The 25942-nt window shown below is 42.0% G+C and overlaps 1 protein-coding gene across 1 annotated transcript; it reads left to right on the top strand.

The window, feature by feature from the left end:
- Positions 1-1409: 1409 nt before the first annotated feature.
- Positions 1410-2523, top strand: LOC126272375 (DNA repair protein XRCC2-like). Its single transcript, XM_049975189.1, has one exon. The coding sequence runs from the start codon at positions 1521-1523 to the stop codon at positions 2352-2354; it is 834 nt and encodes a 277-aa protein (XP_049831146.1). The 5' UTR covers positions 1410-1520; the 3' UTR covers positions 2355-2523.
- Positions 2524-25942: the final 23419 nt, after the last annotated feature.

The following is a 25942-nucleotide window of genomic DNA, read 5'->3' as shown; positions in this document are numbered from 1 at the left end:
GTAAGACTCTCTATACAACAACAACCTCCTTTTCATTTTGGGTAGTTGAGCGGTGTACCATGGTTTCTTATCCCTATGTCTATTACTGTTACTTTTAGGGTTAACTTCACATTTGTACTGAGGGCAGTTGGTCTCGAATATATTTAATAAAGAATGAAAAAATCCATGGAACAATGTATTGGCAGAGCCCTGGGCATTAATGTTAAACATATGTGATCAGTCGCATTTTTCTTGCGTTAGTGGTCTTCTGATGACTATTTTAGGCTCTCTAAACTTCTTATAGTCCATATTACCCAAACTGAATCATGGTCCAGAATAATATCAGTTGAGGCAGTGTTGACAGACGTGCAACTAGAATGTTAAAAGGATCGTGTGAAAACAGCAGCGCACGGGCGTCACTGGCGTTTTAATTGTCATGCAGCTTGCTGTGGCGTCTTTTTAGTTGAATGTGGAAACCCAACGTAACTAGAATGCCTGATTGCTAAACTTGTAACTGCAAATCTCGAATGAGATAGTCATAATATGGTATCCTGAAGTAGGTGTATGTTTCCGAGAAGCTTATCAGAAAAGTTTGTAATCGTTGCGACATATAATAAAATGTGTAGTGGCAATAAAAGGTTGCATAACACTGCAACAAATTAGGTTCTCAAAGTTACTGTGTTATTTGTTAAAATCATACCAACAAAAGGAAACTGATTACAAATTTATATCTGTCCTACCGTCTGCACTCGACGTAATCTAAATTTCAGTATGAATTGAATATAATAATGTCTGGGGCTCATCCAAGATCTTCTTGTAGACAATTATTTAAAGAATTAGGGATATTGCCAGTAGCTTCACAATATATATACAGCCTAATGAAATTTGTTGTTAGTAACCCAGATCACTTCAGAATTAATAGCACAGTCCACAGATACAATACTAGGAGACAGGGTGACCTTCACTGCCGCTCATTGAATTTGACATTGGCACAAAAGGGGGTGAATTATACTGCCACAAAGATTTTTGGTCACTTGCCAAGCAATACCAAAAGTCTGACAGACAACCAATCGGCATTCAAAAGTAAGTTGAGGGAATTCCTGAATGACAACTCCTTCTACTCCATAGATGAATTTTTAGACATAGGCTAAAGAAATACAGTAAGTATTAACAATTGTACCGTATATAAGACTAACAAAGATTATTTGGGATAAATGAATCTTTTGTACTTTGACACGTTCCACATCATTACGAAAGAATCGTGTTCATGATCCATGGAACAAGTAATATAACTAACTAACTAATCTCGATCTAGTTTGGCCACTGGCGTGACGTGCTACGGCGTTGTCAGCTAATAGAGGGCGCCTTCGATTGACTGAGGCGTTTAGAAATCAACTTTTGCTGTATTTACATACCTTCCGCGTTTTTTATAATCTTTGAGATGGATTTGTTTTCCCCGCGAAAAGTCCTCATTTAAATAGCAGTAATTTTATGCAGTGTCGTGTATTCACTCTATTGAAATGTAATTTTTATTGGTTGTAATGGCATTTCAATGCGATGCGGAATCCGGAGTTCAGTTTCTATCCAGATGTGGTGCCAATTTGAGCCTTAAAGGGATAGATACGGTGATATTTGAAACTGGCCCCGAATTAAATGATGTGATTGAAATTACTGGCGATCCATCGTGTGGAAAGACGTTACTTGTGACGAAGTTTTTAGTGAAATGCGTATTACCGAAAGAATGGGGAAAATTCCATATTGGCGGGCTGAATGTTGGGGCTATATTGATGGATACAGACCATCACTTTCATTTGCTAAAACTTGTAAATTTGATGGAGCTACATCTTATGAAATGTAGGACACACAGTGAAGATGTTGAGGACAATAAAACAGTGTTAGATTCGGCGACTGTGGAGAAAATAATCAAGGAATCTCTAAGAAAACTTATAATTCTTAAATGCTACGACAGTGCACAGTATCAAATTACATTGTATTCTTTAGAAAGACTGTTAAGCGTCAACCGATATGTTAGTCTGCTGGTGCTAGATAGCATAACTGCGTACTATTGGCAGGATGTTGCCCAGGGTGGCGTTCGTAAAATGGATCTTTACGTGAAGAAAATGCTTCAGACGATAAAGAAGTGCCTCATGGAGTATAAACTAGTGCTAATGTATACCAAGCAAACATATTTCCAATCAACAAAATCTTCCACAGACAGTCATGATGATAAGACCACACCTACATACAGAATTCATCTCCAGCAATGTCAGGGCCAATTGAATAATAATCTGTTCTATGCACAGATTAGTGGACAAGGCAAAACTAAATGTATTTTGTATAAAATTGATAACAGTGGTATAACATGGAATCCTTAAAGCAGTCAGTCTTATATTAAAGTTGAGTTCTGATACCATCAATTTACTATTCTTCGTTTGCCATTTGTCAGAATATAATCAGCCATGTTTTTTACAGTGTAGCAAGTGTGAATTGTCTGTATGATGTATTATAGTTAGTTTATGAATGAAATTTAGCTTCACATCGTGAGTACTTCTTTTATTATGATCTTGAAAGACCCCGGATTGTTAATTTTGATAGCCAACACTTGGAAGAATTTATTTTCCTGTTATAAGCATAATTTTTGTGATAGTTGCACTATGGGAGGAATGGAAAAAAAGTTTCTTTTCGAGGTGTAGTTTTTGTAGGAGAGTAGAAAATATAAGGTTAAAAGGGATGAAGCAGAAAAGATGAGTCATTTCTGGGAAAAATTGTAGAAACATTCTGGCAATGGTAGGCCCTAATAGGGTAATATGTAAAAAAGCAATCTGAATCCTTAAAGATCAAATTTTGGTGCCATGAAATTAGTTGATGTGGAAGATAATGGTGGTAGATATGGAGGAAGAGCTTCTAGAGGAAGATTACATTTTAATAATATTTTAACAAGCTGCTAGATATTGTGGAATTCAAAGAACAAGGGAGAAGCCAGGAATATGTAGCAGATGGACAGTTTAGTGAAGAGAGGTACTGTTGGAATGACTCAAATACATGTTGTGGACAAAGTCTCCTTTTGTGATATTGTAAAATGGTTACTTTGCCAAATATAAACAATTATACCAGTACAATTATGATGCAGTGACACATTCCATTAGTACACTATTTGTTAGTACATACTGTTAGACATAATTGAAGAGTTTTGACAAAAGCTTAGTGGTTGTTGTACTAGTATGGCACAATCTATCTTCTGTTAGTATGAAGTACCATATGACACACGAAATTTTCAATGTTGTAACTAGTATATTTTGCTCTCTGGTAATTTGGATGTTATCTATCCTTTTTTTCTCTGTCTTGCTCCTGCTGTGCTTTTAAGGATTTCTTAATTTTTGAGTAAGTGGATATAATGGCATAAAATGCTCCTGCGTTTGAAGTATTTACTTTGTAGTTAGTGCCAGAGAGTGTGTACTTTAGCTATAGGCCTACCTGATTTGTCCTTATGTCTGACTGACATCATAGTTGTCGACAATTCCACATGAATCAGTTTCCCTTTTACCTGAAAACTGTTTCCCAGGTAGTGTGTTCCAAATACAATTGTCCAGAGGTGGAGTCCTATGATCACTAGCCAGCTGTTTTTTATCAGTGTGTAATGTCTATATTATGTGGTCATCACTTTGTTGGGTAGGTGCCACATAGTTAGTTACTTACTTTCCTGTTCCACTGATCATTTCGTATGATAAATCATCATGATGTGGAACGAGTTATTTTACAATCATATTGCAAATTAATTTGTACTCTAAACATCACCATATAATTATTTTCCTTTCCGGGCCTCCTGTTCACTGGGCACATGCGCTAACCACTACATCTCCCTTGCTTTGTACAAGTGTACAATCTACCCTAGCATGCCTCCCTCATTAGTCGAAATTCTCTTTCGTGCCTCATTCCATGTTGTATTCCCCTTAACTTGAGCAGCGTTGCAGAAGCTCTCCATTTGTGTTGGAATAGCACCTCTCCCATTTTATTCGATGCTGAAGTGCTATTCCAATACAGTTGGAGGACGGCTGCAATGCTATTCAAGTTTAGAGGATATACCAAGAGGGCTGAGATACGAATGGGAATTTGAATTGACGAGGGAGGCATGCAAGGATAGTTTGTGCAGTGATACATAGCCACTCTACAAGAATTGCTAGTGGTTAGTGCATCTGCCTAGTGAGCAGGAGACATGGCTTCAAATACTGGCCATGGTGCATATATTCATTTGTTTCTTCAGTCTGTATAGACACATAATAGATATTTGAGGCTTGAATATGCCTCTGTGACCATTGACATTTGTTTTAGATGATTGGGAGAGGGGGGTTGATTTGCTCATAGAGCTAAATACGTAGCATGCTAACTTGTGAAACAGAGAAGTGAACCAGAATCAAATTTAATGTGCATGGCGGATGACTGTAGGGTGGTACACTGGCCATCCAGAGTGGTTTCTCACATTCTTTTAGGCAGATGATGAGCTGGTCCCCAACCCCACCTCAGAGAATATGATATACAGAGGGGTTAAAATGTGATAACACACGAAACAAAGTTTACAGGATTCACAGGCAGATAGTGCACCTCTCTTAGGATAACTTAATTACTGTGGTGTCAGGAAGAGCATCTTTCAAATTTAAATAATGGGATAAAATTTTGCCAAATACTGGAAGATTGGATCCCAGACCAGATGGGATAAATTCAAGGGAAATAAGAAGAGAAAAATGGCAAAGAATAGGACAGATACTCTAATTTATTCTGAAATGAAATACTGTAAACTTTGTAGCTATGTGATGACTTCTGAATTAGTAGAGTAGATTAGATTAGATTAATACTTGTTCCATAGATCATGAATACGACACTTCGTAATGATGTGGAACGTGTCCAAGGATCGTTCTACAATGATATAGGATTTATAAGTTTAATTCAAGAAATAGTTAAGTGATATAGAGACATAGGAATATACCTATGTCTTTAATGAGAAGAGGACAGGACAATTGGCTGGCTCTGTACTTGTTGAAGGATCTGTCTCAATATTTGCTTGGACTGATTTACAAAAACCTAAATCAGTGTGACTGGACCAGACATTCTGCAGAATCTGACACCCGTGACTTAATAAATGCATTACCTCATTCGGATATATCTAATATGTAGTTCTCTTATGTTTCCATGTACTGGGAACAAGTTAGCTGAACATAAAATCAATTATGCCATGTTCATTTAACATAACACTTGAATAATTATTATACACTGTTCATTTAGCCTTTTTGCTGCATACGACCGTGCTGCCACTCCATTGTTACTTCACCGTGTCTTCCTTTCGGCTCGTCCAAAATAATTCTGTCAGCATCCCCTCAGGATGAGTAGGACATTTAACTTGGAAGAACATGGTGAACATTATATATTATACACTAGACCTTCTCCCCCCCCCCCCCCCCACACACCAAAAAACACTGATTAATCATTAACTGCTATATTTAAAAGGTATTGTTTGACTGCCTTTCTAAATAAATGTATATTCAGCTAGGTATCACACTCATTTCCTCAGGCAAATTACTATAAATTATTACATAGTTTTAATACCTGGTAGAAATTGCTGTTTAGCACTTTTTATTTCTTTGTCCATGGCAAATGTAAGTTCAAATCACAAGACACTGGCTATTACACGCTGATGATATGACACTAAGAGCTGGTGATCTTTTTGTCAGTGTCTTCATGTGTTCATCCACATCAGTTAACCAATGTTCATCTCTAAAAATATCATGTTTGCTACACAGTATACAGGGTGTCCCATTTATCTTGACCACCTTGAATAACTGCTTGTTCAGATGCAAATTACAAAATGTTTCAAGCAAATGTGCTTTAGCCATCAAGGAGACATCAATCATCATGATTGCCTTCGTTGTAGCTTTGTTTTCTACAAAGATATGAACAGTGGTATGACTTTTTTAAATGGAACCCTGTATCTTTTATTCGGTAATTCATTTCCTCTCCTAAAGACCTATTCAAAAATGTATCACAATGTACCATTCACTGCAACACAATGTTATTAATTACATAGACCCCTAACACAACATTGACTTTGAACTCCAGATCACAAACTCGTCCACTTGCTGGAGTTGTCAGAGAACAAATGAAAACCTAGTAAAAACATAACACAAAATTGACTTTGACTCTCCTGTACCAACGCCCAGGAGTAGAACATTCAAAGGTGCTCAAAGTGGTGACCCTGGACACCGATACATTGGTGCACCTGTTGAATGAAAGAATTATTTACTGTGTCCAGTGTTGCCTGCTGAAGAGAATTACAAGCAAGCACGATATGTTCCTGCATGTCCTCTGGAATATTGCGATAGACAATGTCTTTAATGCATCCCCAAAGAAAAAAGTCCACAGGATTTAAATCAGGAGACCCAGCGGGCCAAGTAACTGTTCTTCCTTGACCAATCCATCTGGCAGGATACCTTTGGTTCAGAACACAATGTGCATGCAAGGCATTATGTGATGGACCACCGTGTTGATACCACATAAGCATTCTGGTTCTTAGCAGCACTTCATCCAGAAGAGGAGGAAAAATTTGTCTGAGGAAGTTGGCATATGCTGTACCGTTTAGACTACCATGGATGAAATAAGTGCCAATAATTGTAGTACCAAGCAACCCACACCAGACGTTAACCCTCCATTGGCGCTGACGTTCCATCTGTCTAAGCCATTGTGAGTTGTCCTTGTATTTACCTGTCCTTTGTTTGAGAAGGAACATTCATCAGTAAATAGAACATTGGAGAAGTAGTTCAGGTTGGCGAGGATTTGGTGCTGTACCCACTGACAGGACTGTACACGATTCTGGAAATTGTTCCCATGCAATTCTTGATGCAAGTGTACATGGTATGGATGGAATCTGTAACGTGGAAGAATATGATGTACACTGGTTTTAGGTATGCTAATCTTGTGTTCCAGCTGTCGTGTGCTCACATGTGGATTCATAGCAATGGAAGCAGTAACTTCGGCAGCTTTGTCTGCGCGAGTGCTACAACGATTGCGTTGTCATGGGTTGAAACTTCCCGTTTCCTGAAGCTTCATAACAAGACGAGAATACATCCATCGGGAAGGTGGGTTCATGTCAGGATGTTGCTCTCTGTACAGTTCCGCTGCCTGCACAGCATTTCGCTTACCTTCAACAACAACAATAATAAAATAAACGTTATATTAATGCAGTTTGTAGGAAGGATAGCCTTTACTATATGCTTACTCTACACAACAGTATTTAAAAGGACTAAACTACTCTACTAAATGTACCCATACATAAGAAAACAGTGTAGCAATTACTGCTCTGCTAACTTACATTCGCCTTAGATGAATAGCATTTCTACCTTCTCTTCATTGGTGTACATTTTACTAACACAACTCTTCAACTGACAGTGGTTGATGGAATGATGGGTGTGCATTCTACTTATGTTTACATTTGTCATTGTCATTACGTGGATGCGTTTCATTACCCTGAGTACCTGCACTAAGCGCTGGGAGTATCAACATCATTGTTGTGTTCTGTAATTAATAACATTGTGTTTCAGTGAATGGTACACTGTGATATATTTTTGAATAGATCTTTAGGAGAGGAAATGAATTACTGAATAAAAAATACAGGGTGCCATTTAAAAAAGTCATATTGCTGTTCATATCTTTGCAAAAAACAAAGCTACAATGAAGGCACTCGTTCTGATTGATGTCCTCTTGACAGCTAAAGAACATTTGCTTGAAACATTTTGTAATTTGCACCTAGACAAACAGGTATTTAGGGTGGTAAAGGTGAATGGGACACCCTGTACAGATTTATCACTGACGCTTAAAACTGTTCTCTCTCTGTAAGCTAAAATTTATGCTGATTGTTTTCTTTATGTATAATGTTAATTTTTACATATATCCCAGTTGTACTCATTAAAGAGGGTTCCATTTGTCTTCTCAACTAGGAGTTCGGGCATTTTATCTGTGACTATAATGTTGCTGCTATGAGGAAAGAGAATTCTTCCTTCATGTAATTTTTGAGCACATTTCTCTTGTAGTACAGCAGTTTTTTATTACTTAAAAGTGGACATGAACAGTCACAACCGCAAGAAACTTCTTTTTTTTATGATGTTACCAGTTTTGGACCATCTTCAGAAAGAGGTCTCCTATGGTTGTGACTGTTCTAGTTCATCTGTCTCCATGTATTGTTTACGAAGTCATTGATGTATATTAAGAGCAGAGTTTATAATAATGTGAGTACATGAATTTTTATCATAAAATTTGTTCATATGACCAGCCACTGGTATTATCCTCTTCTCATTAACGAGGTAGGTACATTCCTGTGTCTATATATCACTTAACTCTTACTTGTGTTACACTGATAAATTCTATATCATAGTAAATTGTAATTTACAGACACAGCATACAAATTCTGCTCGTGAATGTATAACATGACTTGTTCCATATTTGTGACGGTTGTCCTTGATGATGCGATTTATGGAACAAGACGTGAATGAGTGCGTGAATTCAGGAAGTACACACTGTACTGTAATAAATCACATGTGATACATGACAACCAGTGGTGAAAATTTACTACACAGGCCAGCATATGGTTTTGGGGAATCATTTCTACTAAGTCACTTTCTGCTTCTTAAAACAATCTTATTAGATATAATGTTTAACCACAATTTGGTACAACTCTTATCACTGCAAGGCATTTTAGAATACAGTTTTTACCCTCTGCAGTTCCCTCTAAAACCACAGAAGTTATCCCTGCTGCCTTAATACAAATCCTGTCATTGTTTCTCATCTTCTCAACGTTTTCCACGTATTTCTATCCTTCCTGATTCCATGGATAACCTCATTTCTTATCTTATTGGTCCAGCTAATTTTCAGCTTCCTTCTATACCTCCATATCTCAACACTTCAATTCTCTTCTTCTTAGTTTCTTTCGCAGTCCATGCTTCACCTTCATACGATGCTGTGGTCCAGACATTCATTATCAGAAATTTCTTCCTCAAATTAAGGCCAGTGTTTAATTCTGGTAGGCTACTTTTGGCATGGAATGCTCTCACTCAACCTGCTAATCTGCTTCTTATGTTGTTGTTGGTTTGTTTAGCACATGTTATTTTGCTTCCAAGGTAGCAGATGTCCTTCAGTTTGTCTGCTGTGTTGATATTAATTTTGACACTAATCCCAAAACTCATTGCTTCTAATCCTCGTCACTTTCATATACCTTCTGTTTACTCTCAGTCCATGTCCTGAGCCTGATAGACTGTTTATTTCATTCTGTATGCCCTTCAAGTCTTTCCCACTTCCACTGTGGATGTTAATCTGATCGACAGAGCTTATCGTTGATATTCTCTCACCCTGAATTTTAATTGCACTCCTGAAATTAGCTCTTATGTCTGTCATTGCTTCTTCAGTAGTGGAGAAAGGATGCATCCTTGTATTATACCCTTTTTAGTACAAGCATTTCATTCATGCTCTCCATTGATATTGTTTCTTATTGGATCTTATACATATCGTATATTACTCATCTTCCTCTACAGTTTACATCAATTTTTATGAGAACGTTAAACATCTTGCATCATTTTACATGATTGAACAATTTTTCTTGCTTCAGTTATCAAGAGCAATGTCAGAATTGCCTCTCCAATGCCTTTACCTTTTCTAAAGCCAAACCAATTGTCAAGTAGAAAATCCTAATTTTTTTTACATTCTGCGTATTATTCTTGTCAGCTGTTTTGTAAGTTAATTCCACCACAGTTTTTGTACTTATGTGCCCTTGCTATCTTCAGGAATGTGTGGACGATATTTCTCAAAAGTCGGATTGTATGTCTCCATTCTCTTATATTCTACACATCAACTCAAATAGGCATTTTGTTGCCATTTCCTCCAGTGAGTTGAGAAATTCCAAAGGAATGTTATCTATGCCTTTCATCATATTTGATGGCAAATTGTGAAAATTTCTTGAAATCTGACTGTGTCATCCAATTGACTTTGAATTCTTCTTTTGTCACATCATCAGGCATTTCCTCCCTTTCTTTGTAAAAGACTTCAGTGTACTTCTTCCACCCACCTCTGTTCTCTCCTTTGTCTTCTTTATTATGAAGTTCACTGAAGGTTGTTTTAACTTTCATATATGCTAAATCTGTCCTCCTTATGATCATTTCTCTTTTGATTTCATCATATTTTTCCTGCCACTATCACCTTAGCTTCTTTCACTACCTGTTCATTAGTGTAGTCCTGCCTTTGCTGAAAAATGTTTGTATTTCATTCTTTTGTCTAAAAACTGAAGTATTTCTTCTGTTACCAAAGATTTCTTCGCAGTTATCTTCCTTGCATTTAAAACTGTTCGTCCACATCCTGTGACAGCCCTTTTTAGAGATGTCCATTTCTCTTCAACTGATAATCATTTCTCAGTACTTCAGTATCTCATTTTTCATCACTACAAAATGTAGTCTGTGTCTGTATTTGCTTCTGGGTATATCTTACAATCCAATGTCTAATTTCAGAATCACTGTTTGACCTTAATGTAATCCAGCTGATAGCTCTCCATGTCTACAAGCATTTTCCAAGTATATTGCCTCTTGTGATTTTTGAACAATGTATTCGGTATTACCAATTGAAGTTTGCCAAAGAACTTATTTAGTCTTTCTCCGTGCTGTAGGCTACAGTGCCCATATTCTCCTCTAACCTCCTCTTCTGTTTTTTCCTCCACTTTTGTGTTCCAATCATCCACAATTATTAAATTTTCATCCCCCTTTTTGTACTGATAAACTTGTACTTATAAACGTTCTCTCTCTTTGTCATTTACTTGCGATGTCGGCACGTACACTTGAACTATTGTTGTTGGCATTGGATCATTGTTGATTCAGATGAGAAGAGTCCTACCACTCAATTTTCAAAGTAACTCACTTTCACCCTATTCATAATGAATTCTACTCTATGAAGCTATAGATATTACCCTATATGTGACTTCAGTGATTCCCACTGTATCTAGGTTGAGCCTTTGCCTTCCCCTTTTCAGATTTTCTAGCTTCCCTATCTCATTGTGACTTCTTACATTTTACACTCCATCTCGTAGAATACTAGTCTTTCCTGGTTATTCAGTCCTTTACTCACAGTCACTTCCATCTTGATGATTCTCTCTTGGAGATGTGAATGAGGAACTAATCTAGAATCTTTAGTCAATGCAGAGATCATCATGACACTTTTTCAATTACAGGTTACATGTCCTGTGGATCATCCTTATGCTGTTTGTCAAAACTGATTCTTCTGCCTTTGGGCACTGTTTCTTACCACAAGGTTGCCTGGAGTCTCTTTCCACTCCTCTGCTCTCTTTGACAAGACTGTTAGCAGAATTAGGGTGACTCCTTATGCCAGAAGTCTCTCGCTGCCATTGCTGATGATCTTTATTCAAAATTTAAGGAGTGACTGCGTTCGAAATCAGCACCTGGAATGTTGTGATTACCACTCAAACACACTACCCCTAGACCATGGTGCCTTCCTCTAACAAGAATGAATGTAGGATGATGTGCATATCACATCACAAAACTAAAATTAACATACTTTCCATACAGACATAAAATAATACTGGGCTAGGAATGTGGTTTCATTCAATGGTGCAAAAATCAATAACAGGTTGCTAGCAGAAATCATCACAGGAAATCGAAAATCCCCATATATTTAAAAACAAAGTAAAAGGACACTTCTTCATTAGCCACTCCTGCTATTCCTTGGAATATTTGGCCTCAGGTCTGTAATTTAGCTTCACTCTAAAGCTACTATTCAACAGAGCTTGACAGTTGTTACATATTGTACTGATAATACTGTGTGTTACGTCTGATAGAAGATAGGAACAATTTTTTCCCCAAAATAGCCACTTTTTCCTACTATACATTTACCTAAGTAGAATGATCTTGAAGTAATTTCCAAATTTATTAGTGTGAGTTTATTATCTCTATACTATGATTAAAATTACTCGATAGATGACATTTCATATGTTGAAGCTGGTTTCCTCCAATCAGAACCCTCAGTATCACACCCAAACCGTTCGCTGTTGTCAAACTGATGCAACAATTCGTTCAGTTCCAATTTATTGTCAGACATTCTTTCTTGATATGTTTGGGTTCTGAACCATGGGTTTGGCCCCTTTTATTTTGTATTTCATCACACATTATAACCACAACGAACACCTCCACCCCCCACCCCTTCACACACACAGACACACATACACACACACACACACACACACACACAGATGCTAACAGAATACACACGTTTCATACGCAGCACTAATCGAATACTACTGGATTCTTCTGCACAAGATGCACTTCAGATTCATTTACACAGTTATGGAAATCACAGAGATTGGCTTACATTAGGCAAGCTACACATGACAGTGTGTAAAGCCAAATTTTTTAAGGCTGTCAGCCGTGACTGGGATACCAGAGTAAATACATTCTTTTGCAGTGTAATGGCATAGCATAGTGGTTAGCGCATAAACCTGACATGTAGAAGATTAAAGGAACAAATCTCATCAAGCCCAATAAAATTTTTAATTTTTGTAAATCTAATCAGAAGACTGTGATTATCATTTTTATTCAGTTAATTAGTTTATGTGTAATTTTTTTATTTTTAATACTTTGCTGTGTCATTTTTATCATCATATTGACATTTTTTGTTTGGTTTTATTTTCCTTCCTATCACTCATTTTTTTCGTTTGGAATCTTCTCTGTTGCTTATAATCTGCAAGTGTCAACCAGGACTGCTCATCAGTTGGTAACATGGCAGCTTGTGTAGCCAGTGTGAGGATAGTTCCAGGTAAACAGCGACAGTGAGAAATTACAGTTTGCTTTTACCACTAAACCTGGAATTTTGCTGTAGAAGATTGCTATGCAAGAAACACATTAAGAATTTTTTTCTATTTTGAGTTTGCTTATAGAGGTTAGCTTTAAATGCCATGAACAAAGAGATGAAGATTTTTTTTGTTTTGCCGCAGTCTGTTGATTTCCATTTTCTCGGATACATTGCACATCATGAGGTTGTGTTCAGGTTAGGACATGAGTTTAAATTCACGGCTACAAAACCTGTTGTTGGGCGCAGTTCAGTCATTCATCACTTAAAATTCAGCTGTCAACAGAGCATCTGTTGACGAAGCGTGTGGCGTGTCCCCGCCGGCCGACGTGGCCGCAGTACGTTCCCAAGCACAGCCTCGGCCTAACCGTAAACGAACCTCTAAGAAACTGCAGCAAACCTCACGGCAACTTGCTTCATGTCCGCAGTGTTTTACGAAACATTCATGAAAGGATTGTCCCCAATGTTGGGCCGTGTGTCACAAATGCAAAAAGAAGGGTCATGTGTCATCCGTTTGCAAATCCGACCGTATACCTGATGTTCATGAACGGGACGCTGATTCTGCTTCTGTGTTGTCGTTCAATTGGACTTCTTCCCTTTCAGGGATGTTTTTCCTCACTGTCCAAATACTTGGTCATGATGTTCGCATGCTGGTAGATACTAGTTCTGTTTCCACTATCATCAATTCTCAGACGTATCTTCAGTTGGGTTCTACAATCCTGTCACCTGTCACTAGGCCTAGGACTTACAATAAACAGAAGATTTCTCTCTTGGGACAATTTGATGCTGAGATATCTTACAAATCTGTTGTTCGCACTGTTCCCATATTTGTGGTCGACCATAGTAATGTGGAGAATCTTTTTGGTTTCGATGCCTTTCGAATTTTTGGTTTCTCCATAGATGATTCTGTCAATATCGTCTCTGATGCTATTCCTTATGCTCAATTGGATTCCTTGTTGACGACATTTTCGTCCCTTTTTCTCCTGAGTTAGGCCGTGCAAACAACTTTGAAGCTCATATCAAGCTCAAACCCACTGCTTGGCCTAAGTTTTTTCAGGCTCAGCCCATTCCTGTGGCCCTTCGTGATCGGGTCAAACGGGAGCTGGATCATCTCACTGTTTCAGGGGTCTTGCTTCCTGTCACTTCCAGTGAGTGGTCCTCTCCTGTCGTTGTCGTTGCTAAGCCAAATGGTGATATTCGTCTCTGTGGCAATTTCAAAGCCACTGTAAATGCTCAATGCCTTATCGACACTTACCCTATGCCTCGACCTGAAGAATGTTCACTAAACTTGCTGGAGGCCAGTATGTTTCTAAACTTGACCTGTCAGAAGCTTATCATCAACTTCCTCTTGACACTGCTTCCTGGCAGTTTCTGGTCCTTAACACGTCTTTCAGCCTCTATCAATACCAACGAGTGCCATTCGGGGTTGCCAGCACCCCTGCTCTCTTTCAGAGATTCTTGGAACAATTATTGCCCACTGTCCCTGGGTGTATAAATTACATGAACGACATTATTGTCACTGGCTCCACCACTGAAGAACATCTTCAGAATCTCTGCACACTTTTTCATGTCTTACAGACTGCCGGTCTTAAGTGTAATCTTCAGAAATCAAAATATTTCAGGCATCTATCATGTACTTGGGGTTTCAGCTCTCTCGGGATGGTATTCGTCTGCTTCAGCAAACTGTCGCTGTGATCGATGCCCTCCCTCACCCTACATCTGTTAAGGAACTGCAGGTCTTCTTGGGGAAAATAGCATACTATCACAGGTTTTTACCATCTGCTGCTTCGGTGGCTCAGCCGTTGCATAGTCTGTTGCATAAAAATGTGCCTTTTCACTGGTCTGCGTCGTGTGATGCGGCTTTCCAAAAATTGAAGACTATGCTGAAACAGTGCCTGGCTACTTATCGACCTGGCCAACATCTTGTTCTTGCCAGGGATGCCTCTCAATACGAGGTTGGTGCAGTCCTTGCACACCGTTTTTCTGACGGTTCTGAACAACCCATTGCTTATGCCTCCAAAACACTCACGGATGCCCAACGAAAGTAATCTCAAATTGAAAAAGAAGCTTTGGCCATTATTTATGCTCTTCATAAGTTTGGTGTTTTTCTCTATGGATCCAAATTTCATCTTGTTACAGATCACAAACTACTTGTTTCCTTGTTTCATCCAATAACGTCACTTCCCGACAAGGCTACACACCGCCTCCAGCGTGGGGCTCATTACTTGTCTGGTTTCAATTATGAGATTCATTTCCAGCCGACTGCTCAACATGCAAATGCTGATGCACTGTCTCGCCTTACCATGGGTCCTGATCTGGCAGTCGATAGGGACGAACTTTTGTGTTTCCACCTGGATGTTGCTGAGCAGCGGGTTGTGGACGGGTTCCCCATCACCGGGGACCAGCTGGCGCCTGCAACGGGTTCTGACCCTACCGTCTCCCGGGTTTTATGCTGTATTCAGAAGGGTTGGCCAGATCGTCCGTCCACTAAGACTTCTGATCCATTGTGGAACTACTACGCTTTGCGTTACCGCCTCAAGGCTAAGGATAATGTTATCCTCCTTTCCACCGCAAATGCTTCGCCGCGTGTTGTCGTACCTGCGTTTTTGCGTTCTGTCGTCTTGTGCCTCCTTCACCAAGGACACTGGGGTGTCTCTTGCACAAAATCTCTGGCATGCCGTCATGTCTGCTGCTGCTGATGCGCTTCTCCAATTTGCTTCTTACCATTTCACCCCCATGCGCGACCACAGCCCAGCTGAGCTCTTACAAGGCCGACAGCCCCGCATGCTACTTCATCTTCTGTGGCCTTCCACCTCACGGCCGCGAGTGCCTTCGCTTGGCTGGATCACCGCCGGCACCTTTGTGTGGGTATGGGGATATGGCAGGCGGCCAAAATGGAGTCTTGGCCGCCTCTTACGACACCGTGGCCGACGCCTGTATGAAATCCAGACAGACACGGGTGTTGCAGTGCGTCATTTGGGCCAGCTTCAGCCTCGTGTGCCGGCAACACCTGTTCCAGATGCTGCTAAACCACCTTCTTCTCTACCTGACACTCAGGATCCTGGAATCTCTCATTACTCACAACGCAGTCCTCTCACCATCATCTCGGTGCCAGTGCAAGAACTGACGCCAACAGGAGACATGCCCATGCAGGAACCAGATGACCACCATCTGTCAGAACAACTCTGCTCGCCTCCTCCTATGGACGCGGACACATCGCCCATGTCTCCTGTCATAACAACCGGACTTACTGCAACGGGCAGATTGGTGCACAGGGCCCCAGCAGTTTCGACCCCCACGTCTCCTGTCATCTCGACCCATTATCATCGGGGACACTTCCATCTGTACGGGAAGAGACGTTACGGCCAGTAAAACAGCACCTATGGAGGTTAGCAATCGACAGGCCACCTCCATCAAGACATGTGCAAAAACTTCAAAGGGGGAAAAGTGTTGTGACTCCCCAATCTTTCAAAGTGCCGCCGCGCAGTTACGTACATCCTATACATGCGGCGCTGTCTGTCAGCCATGCTGCAGCACCGCCACCTAAGCGGCCAGCCAGCCATCGGCCGCTAGACTCAGACTCGGTTCGGATTTGACTGTTAAAGTGTACACAAGTCTTACTTTGTCTACTTGATCTGTGACTTACATGTATTGCGTCGTCATTGAAATATATTTGTTTAACTTGAAGTTATAACAGTCTGCAAGATGGGTGCCATGGCTGCTGACACCTGAAATGAGAAAACAACATGTTGATGCTTGTGAAGAACCTCTTCGGCGCTTTGAAGGAGGTGATGGCTTCCTTGCAAGAATCGTTACTGGGGACAAAACCTGGGTTCTCTTCCACCAACCTGAAATGAAAGGGAGCAAGGAATGGCGCCATTCCTCATCTCCAAAACCACAGAAGTTTCAAACAGAACCATCAGCAGGGAAGGTTATACTGAGTCTCTTTTGGGATGAAAAAGGTGTCATTTTGGAGCATTACATGTCTAGAGAGACCACTGTCACCAGTGTACCATACACAGATCTCCTAAAAAATCATCTGCGGCCTGCAATCAAATCAAAGCAACGTGGATTGCTGTCAGCAGGTGTCCTTTTGCAACATGACAATGCAAGGCCCCACACTGCCCGTACAACAGTTGCAACAACCACAGACCTGCATTTTGAGTGTCTTCCTCATCCACCATACCTTGCCCCAAGTGATTTCCATATGTTTGGACCACTCAAAGACGCAGTGGGAGGAAAGAAGTTCCATTCTGATGAAGAGGTACACCACGCGGTGCACAAGTGGTTGCGTGGACTACCAAAAGAATTTTTTTCTAAAGGAATTTATGCACTTTGTAAGAAATGGAGGACTTGCATTGAGCATAGGGGAGATTATGTTGAAAAGTGATACAGCTTTGTACCAATAAATAATATTTAAAAAATATTTGTTCATTTGACTCACCCTTGTAGCAAGTGTACTGTGTACATATCGTGCATAAACTGCCCTTCATTATTCTGTTTCCAGTCAGAAACAAATTATTTACAGAAACACAGTTGTATGAGATCCCATGTAAACACATACCCTCCAGGGATACCAGCAGTAATAAAAAAACAGTATAACAACAAAATATGCTTAAGATATGAGGCCTTTTAATGTTATTTCTGGTGAAGGTTTCAAAGAACTAGCCTGAGAGTTCATGGATCTAAATGCACATTATTTAGAAGTCGTGCCACATTCATCTACTGTAAATAGACATGTCAAAAAACAGGCTGATGTTGCTGAAACAGTGTAATGCCTTCTGTGATCGTGTAACTTATTAACAAAACACGTTGTGACAGTTAATATGCTGACTGATCAGATACATTGTTTGATACTTACAGCACATTAAGGTAACACAGACTGGTCCTTTGTGACTGATGTACTATTTAAAACCAAATTTACATACATTGAGAAGACACGAGTAAATGTTATGAAAGAAATAATGGGTAGAATGGCTGATTGATTGGAACATTTTGCCTGACATATTGCATTATTTTGTTTTTATCTTCGACCAGGGTACCGATTAATAAAAGCACGAAAAATCATAAAAGACTTCCTTGTGCCGCTTATTGTATAAACAGAGAAGTTAGGTGCACTTTTGATCCAGATATCTTCTCATTAAATCACGCCCTGAACATCATAGCAACAACACATATTTCATAATATTTTGTACAGTACATTAAGAAAATTGGACTCTGCAAATCTTTGAAACAAGAGGACAGCACATTCTGGAACAGTTAGAGTAAACTATGCTGGAGTCCTTACACACTTGGTATCATGAAGTTACTGTTTTACTAATGGAAAAGAATTTCATTAACAGGTAAAAGGGATATGATAATGAGCTTGCAGGAAGAATAGTGATTTTCCTGAAACCGTTTAAAGAGGTCACAGGTGAATTAGAAGATGGAAAAGAACCTACAGTCCAGTCAGCTGTTGTTTGGTTTCACAAATTTTAACAAATATACAGTGTCAATGACAATGAGTGTGAGGTGAACTTAACTGCTACAGTTACAAGTACTGTTTCATTATGATAAAAGAAAATTGTAGATTTGAAGTTTGACAAGGTTGTAATTACTTCCAAACATAGAGTTGTTATTGTTTCTTTGGCCTTCTTTCCGTGCTCTCAGTATGCTCGACATAAATGAAAAGCAGAAAATTCCTAGTTGTGTGTGACAAATGTGTGTAAGTTGTTCGGGTACAACATGCAGTTTTTAACATAATCATTGTTTTACAGTTAGTGTATAGTGTCTCATAGCTATACGGAAGTAGTATAATTTGTACAATATTTTCTCACATAAAACCATTTTTTCCTCTCCAGGTGTCACCTTCAGGCTTTTCACACCATACTGAATTACTTCTCTCTTTTTGTTTATCAACATATGGCCTTCGGCAAGTCCAGTGTCATAGTTACCCAGAAGGAGAGATGGTTTTAGGAACAGAAGGAATAACAAACCATATTCGTGTCCTAGATGTCTACATTTTAATTCACCCTGGTTATGAGTAATGACATCTCAAAGTGGTGAAGCAGACCTGAAAAGCCTTTACCAAGACTGGTTGCAGCATGCAGTATCTTACGTATCCTAGTAATAAGCTCACCTAGGGAATGGTGCATTATTAAAGCTGGCATATTATTAACACATCATGGCAGACAATTAAATCGAGAACACTGATCAGAGTGATCTACTGATGCTCAACAGTAACTGTAAATTGTCTTGTCTAGAAGCAAATGAAAAACTTGAAAGTTACAGCAGTATATATTTAATGTTCTTAGGATGTTTTCCTTATAAAGGCAGTTGTCTTCTGAATTCCAGGGCCAGTATTCAGTAATGTGTACATTGTTTTATCTATTACTGATAAGCAGTATAAGGTTGCCTTTTAGAATTGAGTTGTCGTTTTTTCTGCGATGCACTGAAATTATTTTCTACATGCTGTATGAAGTTAACTGTGTCATGTAAACATTCTTGGAGACTGCTTTTGTGTACTCCATCTTGGATATTCCATTGTTTAGTTACCTATAAAAGATAGATAATCATTAGTCTTCTATAATAAGTTTGAGGAAGAAGTAAGGGTCGCTTACACCAAACGACACTCCCATTTTGCAGTGGTTCGTTTATTCGCCTCTTTACACAAGCAAGGCTTACAAAGAACTGGCTGTGGCGGAAGAGAGCAAAGACAATCTTACCTTAGCATCCAAAGACGATGCTCGGAGTCTAGAGACAAACATATATCGATGCTGGTGTCGACGCCATCGGCGCCACATAGCCCCCCCCCCCCCCCCCTCCCCGATATACAGAGTACTCTTGAGAGGCCAGGGGGGGGGGGGGTAACCAAGGCGTCGGCAGGGGTGGTCCGTGGGAGCCGGGCCACGGTCAGCTCGACAGCATCGTTGGGGAGCTGCGTGGGTAGATGACTTGAAGGAAGGTTCGGCCACCGAACCTGGTAGTCATTGAAGTGCGCTGGACGTCATACTGGGCGTGCTGGTCATGCGGCGACAGGTGGGCTGGCGGTTTGCAAGTGGAACGGAGCGATGATGACGATATCTCCAGAGCATGTGGCGAACACATAAAGCATGTCCAGGTCAACGTCAGGCGAGAGGGGAACACCTTTCACCAGGTGGCAGGGAATGGCGGAGGTTGTGTTATGAGCACCGGATGAAGGGAAAAACATGACGAACAGTGTATCATCGCTTAGTATTTTAGAGATGTCGTGGATTATGTCTGGGGGAACAGGCACAAACACCTTGAGCGAGTGCACGTCAAGATTGGGAGGGGGGGGGGGGGTGAGAAACCTCAACAGCGCGAGGCAGACGACGGTGGAGAGGTCGAAGGGACCGGCGAGGGCGTGATCGCAGGTGAGCTCAACATGGGGAGCATGTGGTCATTCGACAGAGTGCGTGAGCCCAGAGTAGAGGGCGAGGTCAGAGGAAAGCTCGATGATTGGAGCTGGGAGTCACTCGATTTAGTGTGTAAGTCCGACGTGGAGGGAGTGGTCGGAGCATCGTGAGCCACGACAGTGAGTGACGTGGTCGTGGCCTGAAGAGGAGTAGTAGCAGGCTCGACATGAGCAGGCTTAAGTCTGTTGAGAGAGACTGTAACAGCTGAATCTTTTATCTGAATGCCACAGGTGTTGGAGGTTGGAGGGGAGCACGGACAGTGTTATCTCGGAACATGACGTATTCGCAGTTGTCCAGAAATTTCGGGACATGAACCTTAGGGCGGGAATGGCTGGCGAGCGGAGGGACATGGAGGTTGATGAAGTGGCGTCTGACGCGGTCCACGAAGGAAGGTAGGTCAGACTGAGGGAGAGACGCAGAAGAGCTCACGAGTGCACCCTGGAGAACAATGTTCTGGCCGTATACAAACTCGGCTATTGTGCCTTTGAGGTCTTCCTTATAGATCGCACGAATGCCGATAATGCACAAGGGGAAGGGCCTCCATCCATAGAGAGTCGTGGCATCGAAGAGCTGTTTTTAAAGTGCATTGCCAGCGCTCAGCTGCGGTATGGATACGCTGGATGCCGCAAATGTTACAAATCTCGTTGAACACGGCCAACTCAAATTGTCTGCCCTGCTCAGTCGTGATGATAGCTGGACATCCGAAACGCGATACCCATGACTCGACGAAAGCTTGAGCAACAGTTTCTGCCATAATATTGAGGAGGGGGACAGCTTTGACCCAGCAAGTTGTTCGGTCGATAGACGAGAGAAAATAATGAAAGCCGTTAAAAGGGGGGGGGGGGGGGGAGAGGGCTGACAATGTTAATATGAATATGCTGGAAATGCCCAGGAGGAATCGAAAAGTCGCTGAGGGGACTTGAAGTGTGCTTGTGTACTTTGGTACTTTGCATTGTTGGCAATCCTTGTTGACATTTCTCCACACAAAGTGCTCCACTACGAGGCAGGCAGACGCACGAAAATGGGGTGGGCTAAATTATGCAATGCATTGAAGAAAGCTCGACGGAGCATGGTTGGGATGAGGGGGCATAATGTGCGCGTACTGTCGTCGCAGCAGATATCACCAGAAATGCCAGGAAAGGTGGCGCAGATGAAGTGTAGTGAAGAGGTAGAGTCTGAAATCAGGTTATGTGTGTCCTAATTGTCGGGTTGAGGTTAGGCTGTTCAGAGAGGTCCAACAGCGAATGGACAGCGTCGACTTGTGAAAGGAAGTCAGCAACTATATTGTCAGTACCCTTTATGTGTCTGACATCGGTGGTGAACTTAGATATGAAGCCCATGTATCTGAAGCGACGAGGAGGTGGGTCCGCTGGCAGGTTTGTAATGGCCACAGCCAGTGTTTGTGGTCCATTAAAACATAGAAAGGACATCCCTCAACGTCAGTCTTAAAATGCTTGATTGCTTCATAGACCATGAGCAACTCCCTGTCAAAGGCGGAATATTTCCGATGTGCATTGGAGAACTTGCGCGAGAAGAACTGTAGAGGCGAAGTCTGGCCGTCGATAGTCTGTCTAGGACAGCACCAATAACAGTATCACTCACGTCTTTGGTGATGAAAAGCTGCACATTGGGATGAGGATGCGCGATGGTGCAGGCCTCGGCAAGAAGATTCTTGAGGGCGGTGAAAGAGTCAGTCATAGCAGGGGTCCATGGAATGGGCTGAGATCCAGAACTGTGGGGGCCTGCCAAGTCATCCGTCAGTGGAGCCTGAATCTCCGCAGCCCGAGGTAGATGTAGGCGATAATAATTAACCATCCCCAGAAAGCGCCAGAGATCTTTGAATGACGCAGGTCTGGGTGGGTTTAGTATTGTTTGTACTTTCTCAGGGGGCGGTGAAATGCCATCGGCAGAGACCCGAAAACCAAGAAAAGTGACAGCGGGTCGATGTAGCTGCAATTTGTCCTGGTTGGTCTCGGTGCCTGCTGCCGCAAGAGTGTTCATCACAGTTGGCACATGTCGAATGTTGTGATTGACGGAGGAACTGAACACAAGAATGTCATCAAGGTATGCAAAGCAGAATTTCAGGTCGAATAGCACTTCGTTGATGAAGCGTTGCCAGGTCTGGGTTGCGTTTTTCAGACCGAAGGGCATGAATCGAAACTGAAATAACCCGATTGGGGTGGTTATCGCTGTTTTCTCGATGTATTCATGTGCCATGGGGATCTGGTGGTAAGCCCATTGGCCATCAGTGACAGAGAATGTGGTCACACCTGCGAGGGAACAAGTAAAGTCGATAATGTTGGGTATGGGGTAGGTGTCCAAATTGTTCATGCGTTATTTGACAGTAGTCTCCGCACATGTGCCAGGATCCATCTTTCTTGGGTGTCATATAAAAGGGCGTAGACCAGCTACTGTCAGAGGGTTCAATGACGCCGGAGCTTAGAAGTTCAGAAATCTGCTTTTTAAGGTCGGAGAGGCACTTGGGACAAAGTCGACATGGTTTACTGGAGATTGGGGGACCTGGCGTGAGGCGAAGTTTGTGAATCGTGCCGTTGGTGACGACGGAAATATTGCCCGCGGTGTGATAGGCGGTTTGTTTACAATGTGTGGCGGGCGGGGTGGGCGAGGCGTGGTCGTGGTGTTCGGAGCCACTCGGCAGATCCGACGGCAGCTGAGGCGGCGAAGTGTCCCAGGAGTCAACGTGACAGGATGGCCACCAACCCGAAGCAGTTGCACCAAGGTCAGGTGAGCTCAGTAGAGCTTGTGAGCTGTTAGTGAGTCCATTGTCCGAGGGCGCGGCATGTGGCATCACGGTCGCGGGCGAAGAGCTAGGCGTGAGTGCACTGTTTGTGTTGTCAGTGGTGGTCACACGGCGGTGCGCAGGAGCTGAAGTTGCATAGTTTGAGGTGCTGTCTGTGAGGGGAGGGGTAGGAGCTGCCAGTTTGGGAACACGTGTCGCTTGTCGCGCATGCGCACTCGTATTCGGCTGAGTGTCAAATGTTGCCATGTTGGGGGGGGGGGGGGTGGCGTGTGGCCCTGTGAAACTATCAGTACACGTTATGGCAGACTTGATAGCACAGTTGCGAGGGGTAGCGGGAGGTAAACACAAGGAGGCGTAATTGCTGGGACTACTAGCCGATTCGGAGCACTTACTGACCTTGCTTTGTCCTTGCTGCAGTTTCTGTAATTCCTTTGCTGCATCGGAGAGCTGGAGCTGAGTTTCGTGGAGCCGGAGGGAGAGCTCGAAGTTTTTCTTGTATAAGCGAGCAACGTTTTAGAGGTCGACAAGGCACTTATGGGTGGTTTCTTGTAACGTCAAAGACAGAGACGCGCATGTACGGATGAGATGAGCCTGACTCGATTTTGTCACGTGGGGGTTTGCTCGACGGAGCACAGGGGAAGTGAGTCTTGGACAGGTGATGAAAAACGGTGTATCGCATTAGGTCTGATGAAAGTTTGTGGTGTCGTAAGAAGTCACTGGCTAGTGTCGGTTCATCAATTTTGCACACTAAAAAAGTCCATTCCAGTTTGCAGTTTGCGGAGAGTGAGATGACGTATGAAGTTGAAGCCTAGCATTGCAGTTTAGTTAATTTCACGGCTTGCAGTGACGTATGATGAGGGCGGATGTTCGACAACGATAAGGATGTGGGCAGCAGTGAAACATTGGTGCCTGTGTCCACTAGGAAAAGGTATCCTGACGAAATGTCTATAATGTGAAGTCGTCCACAATTATCCGGTCATTCTTGGACAGAATGTAGCACTGGGGGGTGCCTGTCATGTTGTGCGCGGAGGCGTTTGGGAAGTAGCAGGGTGATCTGTAGTTCCGTGCCGCCTCACCAAACCGTGTGTCGAAGTAACAGTACGGGTGGTGCAGTTGCATTTCCTGTAGAAAGATTGTTGCCAGTGGCGGTGGCCGAGGTTCGGTGACTCCAGCAGGCTCAGTTGCAGGAGGGGGCGTGACCGTGGGTGAAGCTGGTGACGTCCCAGTAGCTTGTTTAGTACTTCCCGGAGCAAGCGGAATGGTCTACACAGTGCGGCCCTGGCCGCGTCTAGCCACAGGACGATGAGCCTGAACCTGAGACTTGTCAGGTGGGCAGTAGCTGGCGAATTTTGTACTGTTCTACTACTTTCAAATAATCCAGTAGCATTTGAGATAAAAGAGCTTAATCTATTAGTATGCTAATGTTCAGGATTAACTGGGGAGAAGTGTGGCATAATGTTGCACTGCCAGTGACAGAGTTGACACGGAAACGATATGATGTAGAGAGGGAATTTGTGGGACAACATTCAGACCGGTCTTAGATATTACAGTCAGCTAACATACATTAGGTGTATGCAAGTAAGGCATTACGTAGTTACGAAGGCAACGAATGACAGATATGAGTGCTTTAGAGTGTGGAGAATAGGGATTCAATGCTGGCCTCTTCTTCATAACAACACATTGAGAAACTGCTTTAATGCAATATCTGAATTAAAAGAGGCCCTTTAGCCATGTAATTTACTTTTCAGATTTGCACTTGGCAGTTGCTTGCAGACAATTGGGCAATTTTTTACTGCTATGACACTGTATAGGCCATCAGCCTTGCAGTAGTGGTAACACCAGTTCCCATCAGATCACCAAAGATAAGTTCTGTTGAGCTGGGCTAGCACTTGGATGTGTAACCATCTGGTCTGCCATGCGATTTTGGCAACAGGATGCACTCAGTCCTTGTGAGGCAAACTGAGGAGCTACTTGATTGAGAAGTAGAAGCTCCTTTCTTGAAAACTGACATACGGCAGGGAGAGTGGTGTACTGAACACATGCCCCTCCATGTCCGCATCCAGTGATACCTGAGGGCTGAGGATGACATGGCGGCTGGTTGGTACTGTTGCGCCTTCATGGTCTGTTCGGACGGAGTGTAGTTTAGTTAGTTTATGACACTGTCTTTATCCCAATAAAGGTTGAGGTTAGGAGAGAATTATAAATATTTGTAATAGCTGCCTATAAGGAGTCATTTCCACCTTTTAATGATGTGGAAGAAAATTGGGTCATGTCTTCACAGCAGATGAAACGGCACCTACCATCTTTCGGGTCTCTGATGACTCTCCAGTGACCGCTTTTCCTTTCTCAGCTGCTTCTGGAGACCTTTTCACATGGTAGAAGTAGGCTTCCCTATTTAATGCAGTTGTGCTTGTTTTTGGGGAAATGTGCATGTTGATTTCGAATTATTATTCACAAACATTTAATCTGGACACATCGTGACTTGAATATTGTCAATATCACAAGCAAACTTGTCAGTTGTATTGCTCTTGGCTGGCTGAATTGCAAAGATTTAGTCGCCAATGCTATTTCACTTGTGTGAACACAGCATGAAAAACCTCTTATGCTGACTCTCTAATATGAGACTTCATTGTGTGATCAGCTCTCTACATCTACATGGATATTCTGCAAATCACATTTTAGCGCCTGGCAGAGGGTTCATCGAACCACCCTCACAATTCTCTATTATTCCAATCTCGTATAGCGAGCGGGAACAATGAACACTTATATCGTTCCGTACGAGCACTGATTTAGCTTATTTTATCTTGGTGATTGTTCCACCCTATGTAGGTCGGTTTGAACAAAATACTTTCGCATTCGGAGGAGAAAGTTCGTCATTGGAATTTCGTGAGAAGATTCCGTCGCAATG

Source organism: Schistocerca gregaria, chromosome 5 (assembly GCF_023897955.1).
Source record: "Schistocerca gregaria isolate iqSchGreg1 chromosome 5, iqSchGreg1.2, whole genome shotgun sequence".
Lineage (NCBI taxonomy): Eukaryota > Metazoa > Arthropoda > Insecta > Orthoptera > Acrididae > Schistocerca > Schistocerca gregaria.
Note: the sequence above shows the minus strand (reverse complement) of the source record. Positions and strands in the feature narration are given on the sequence as shown.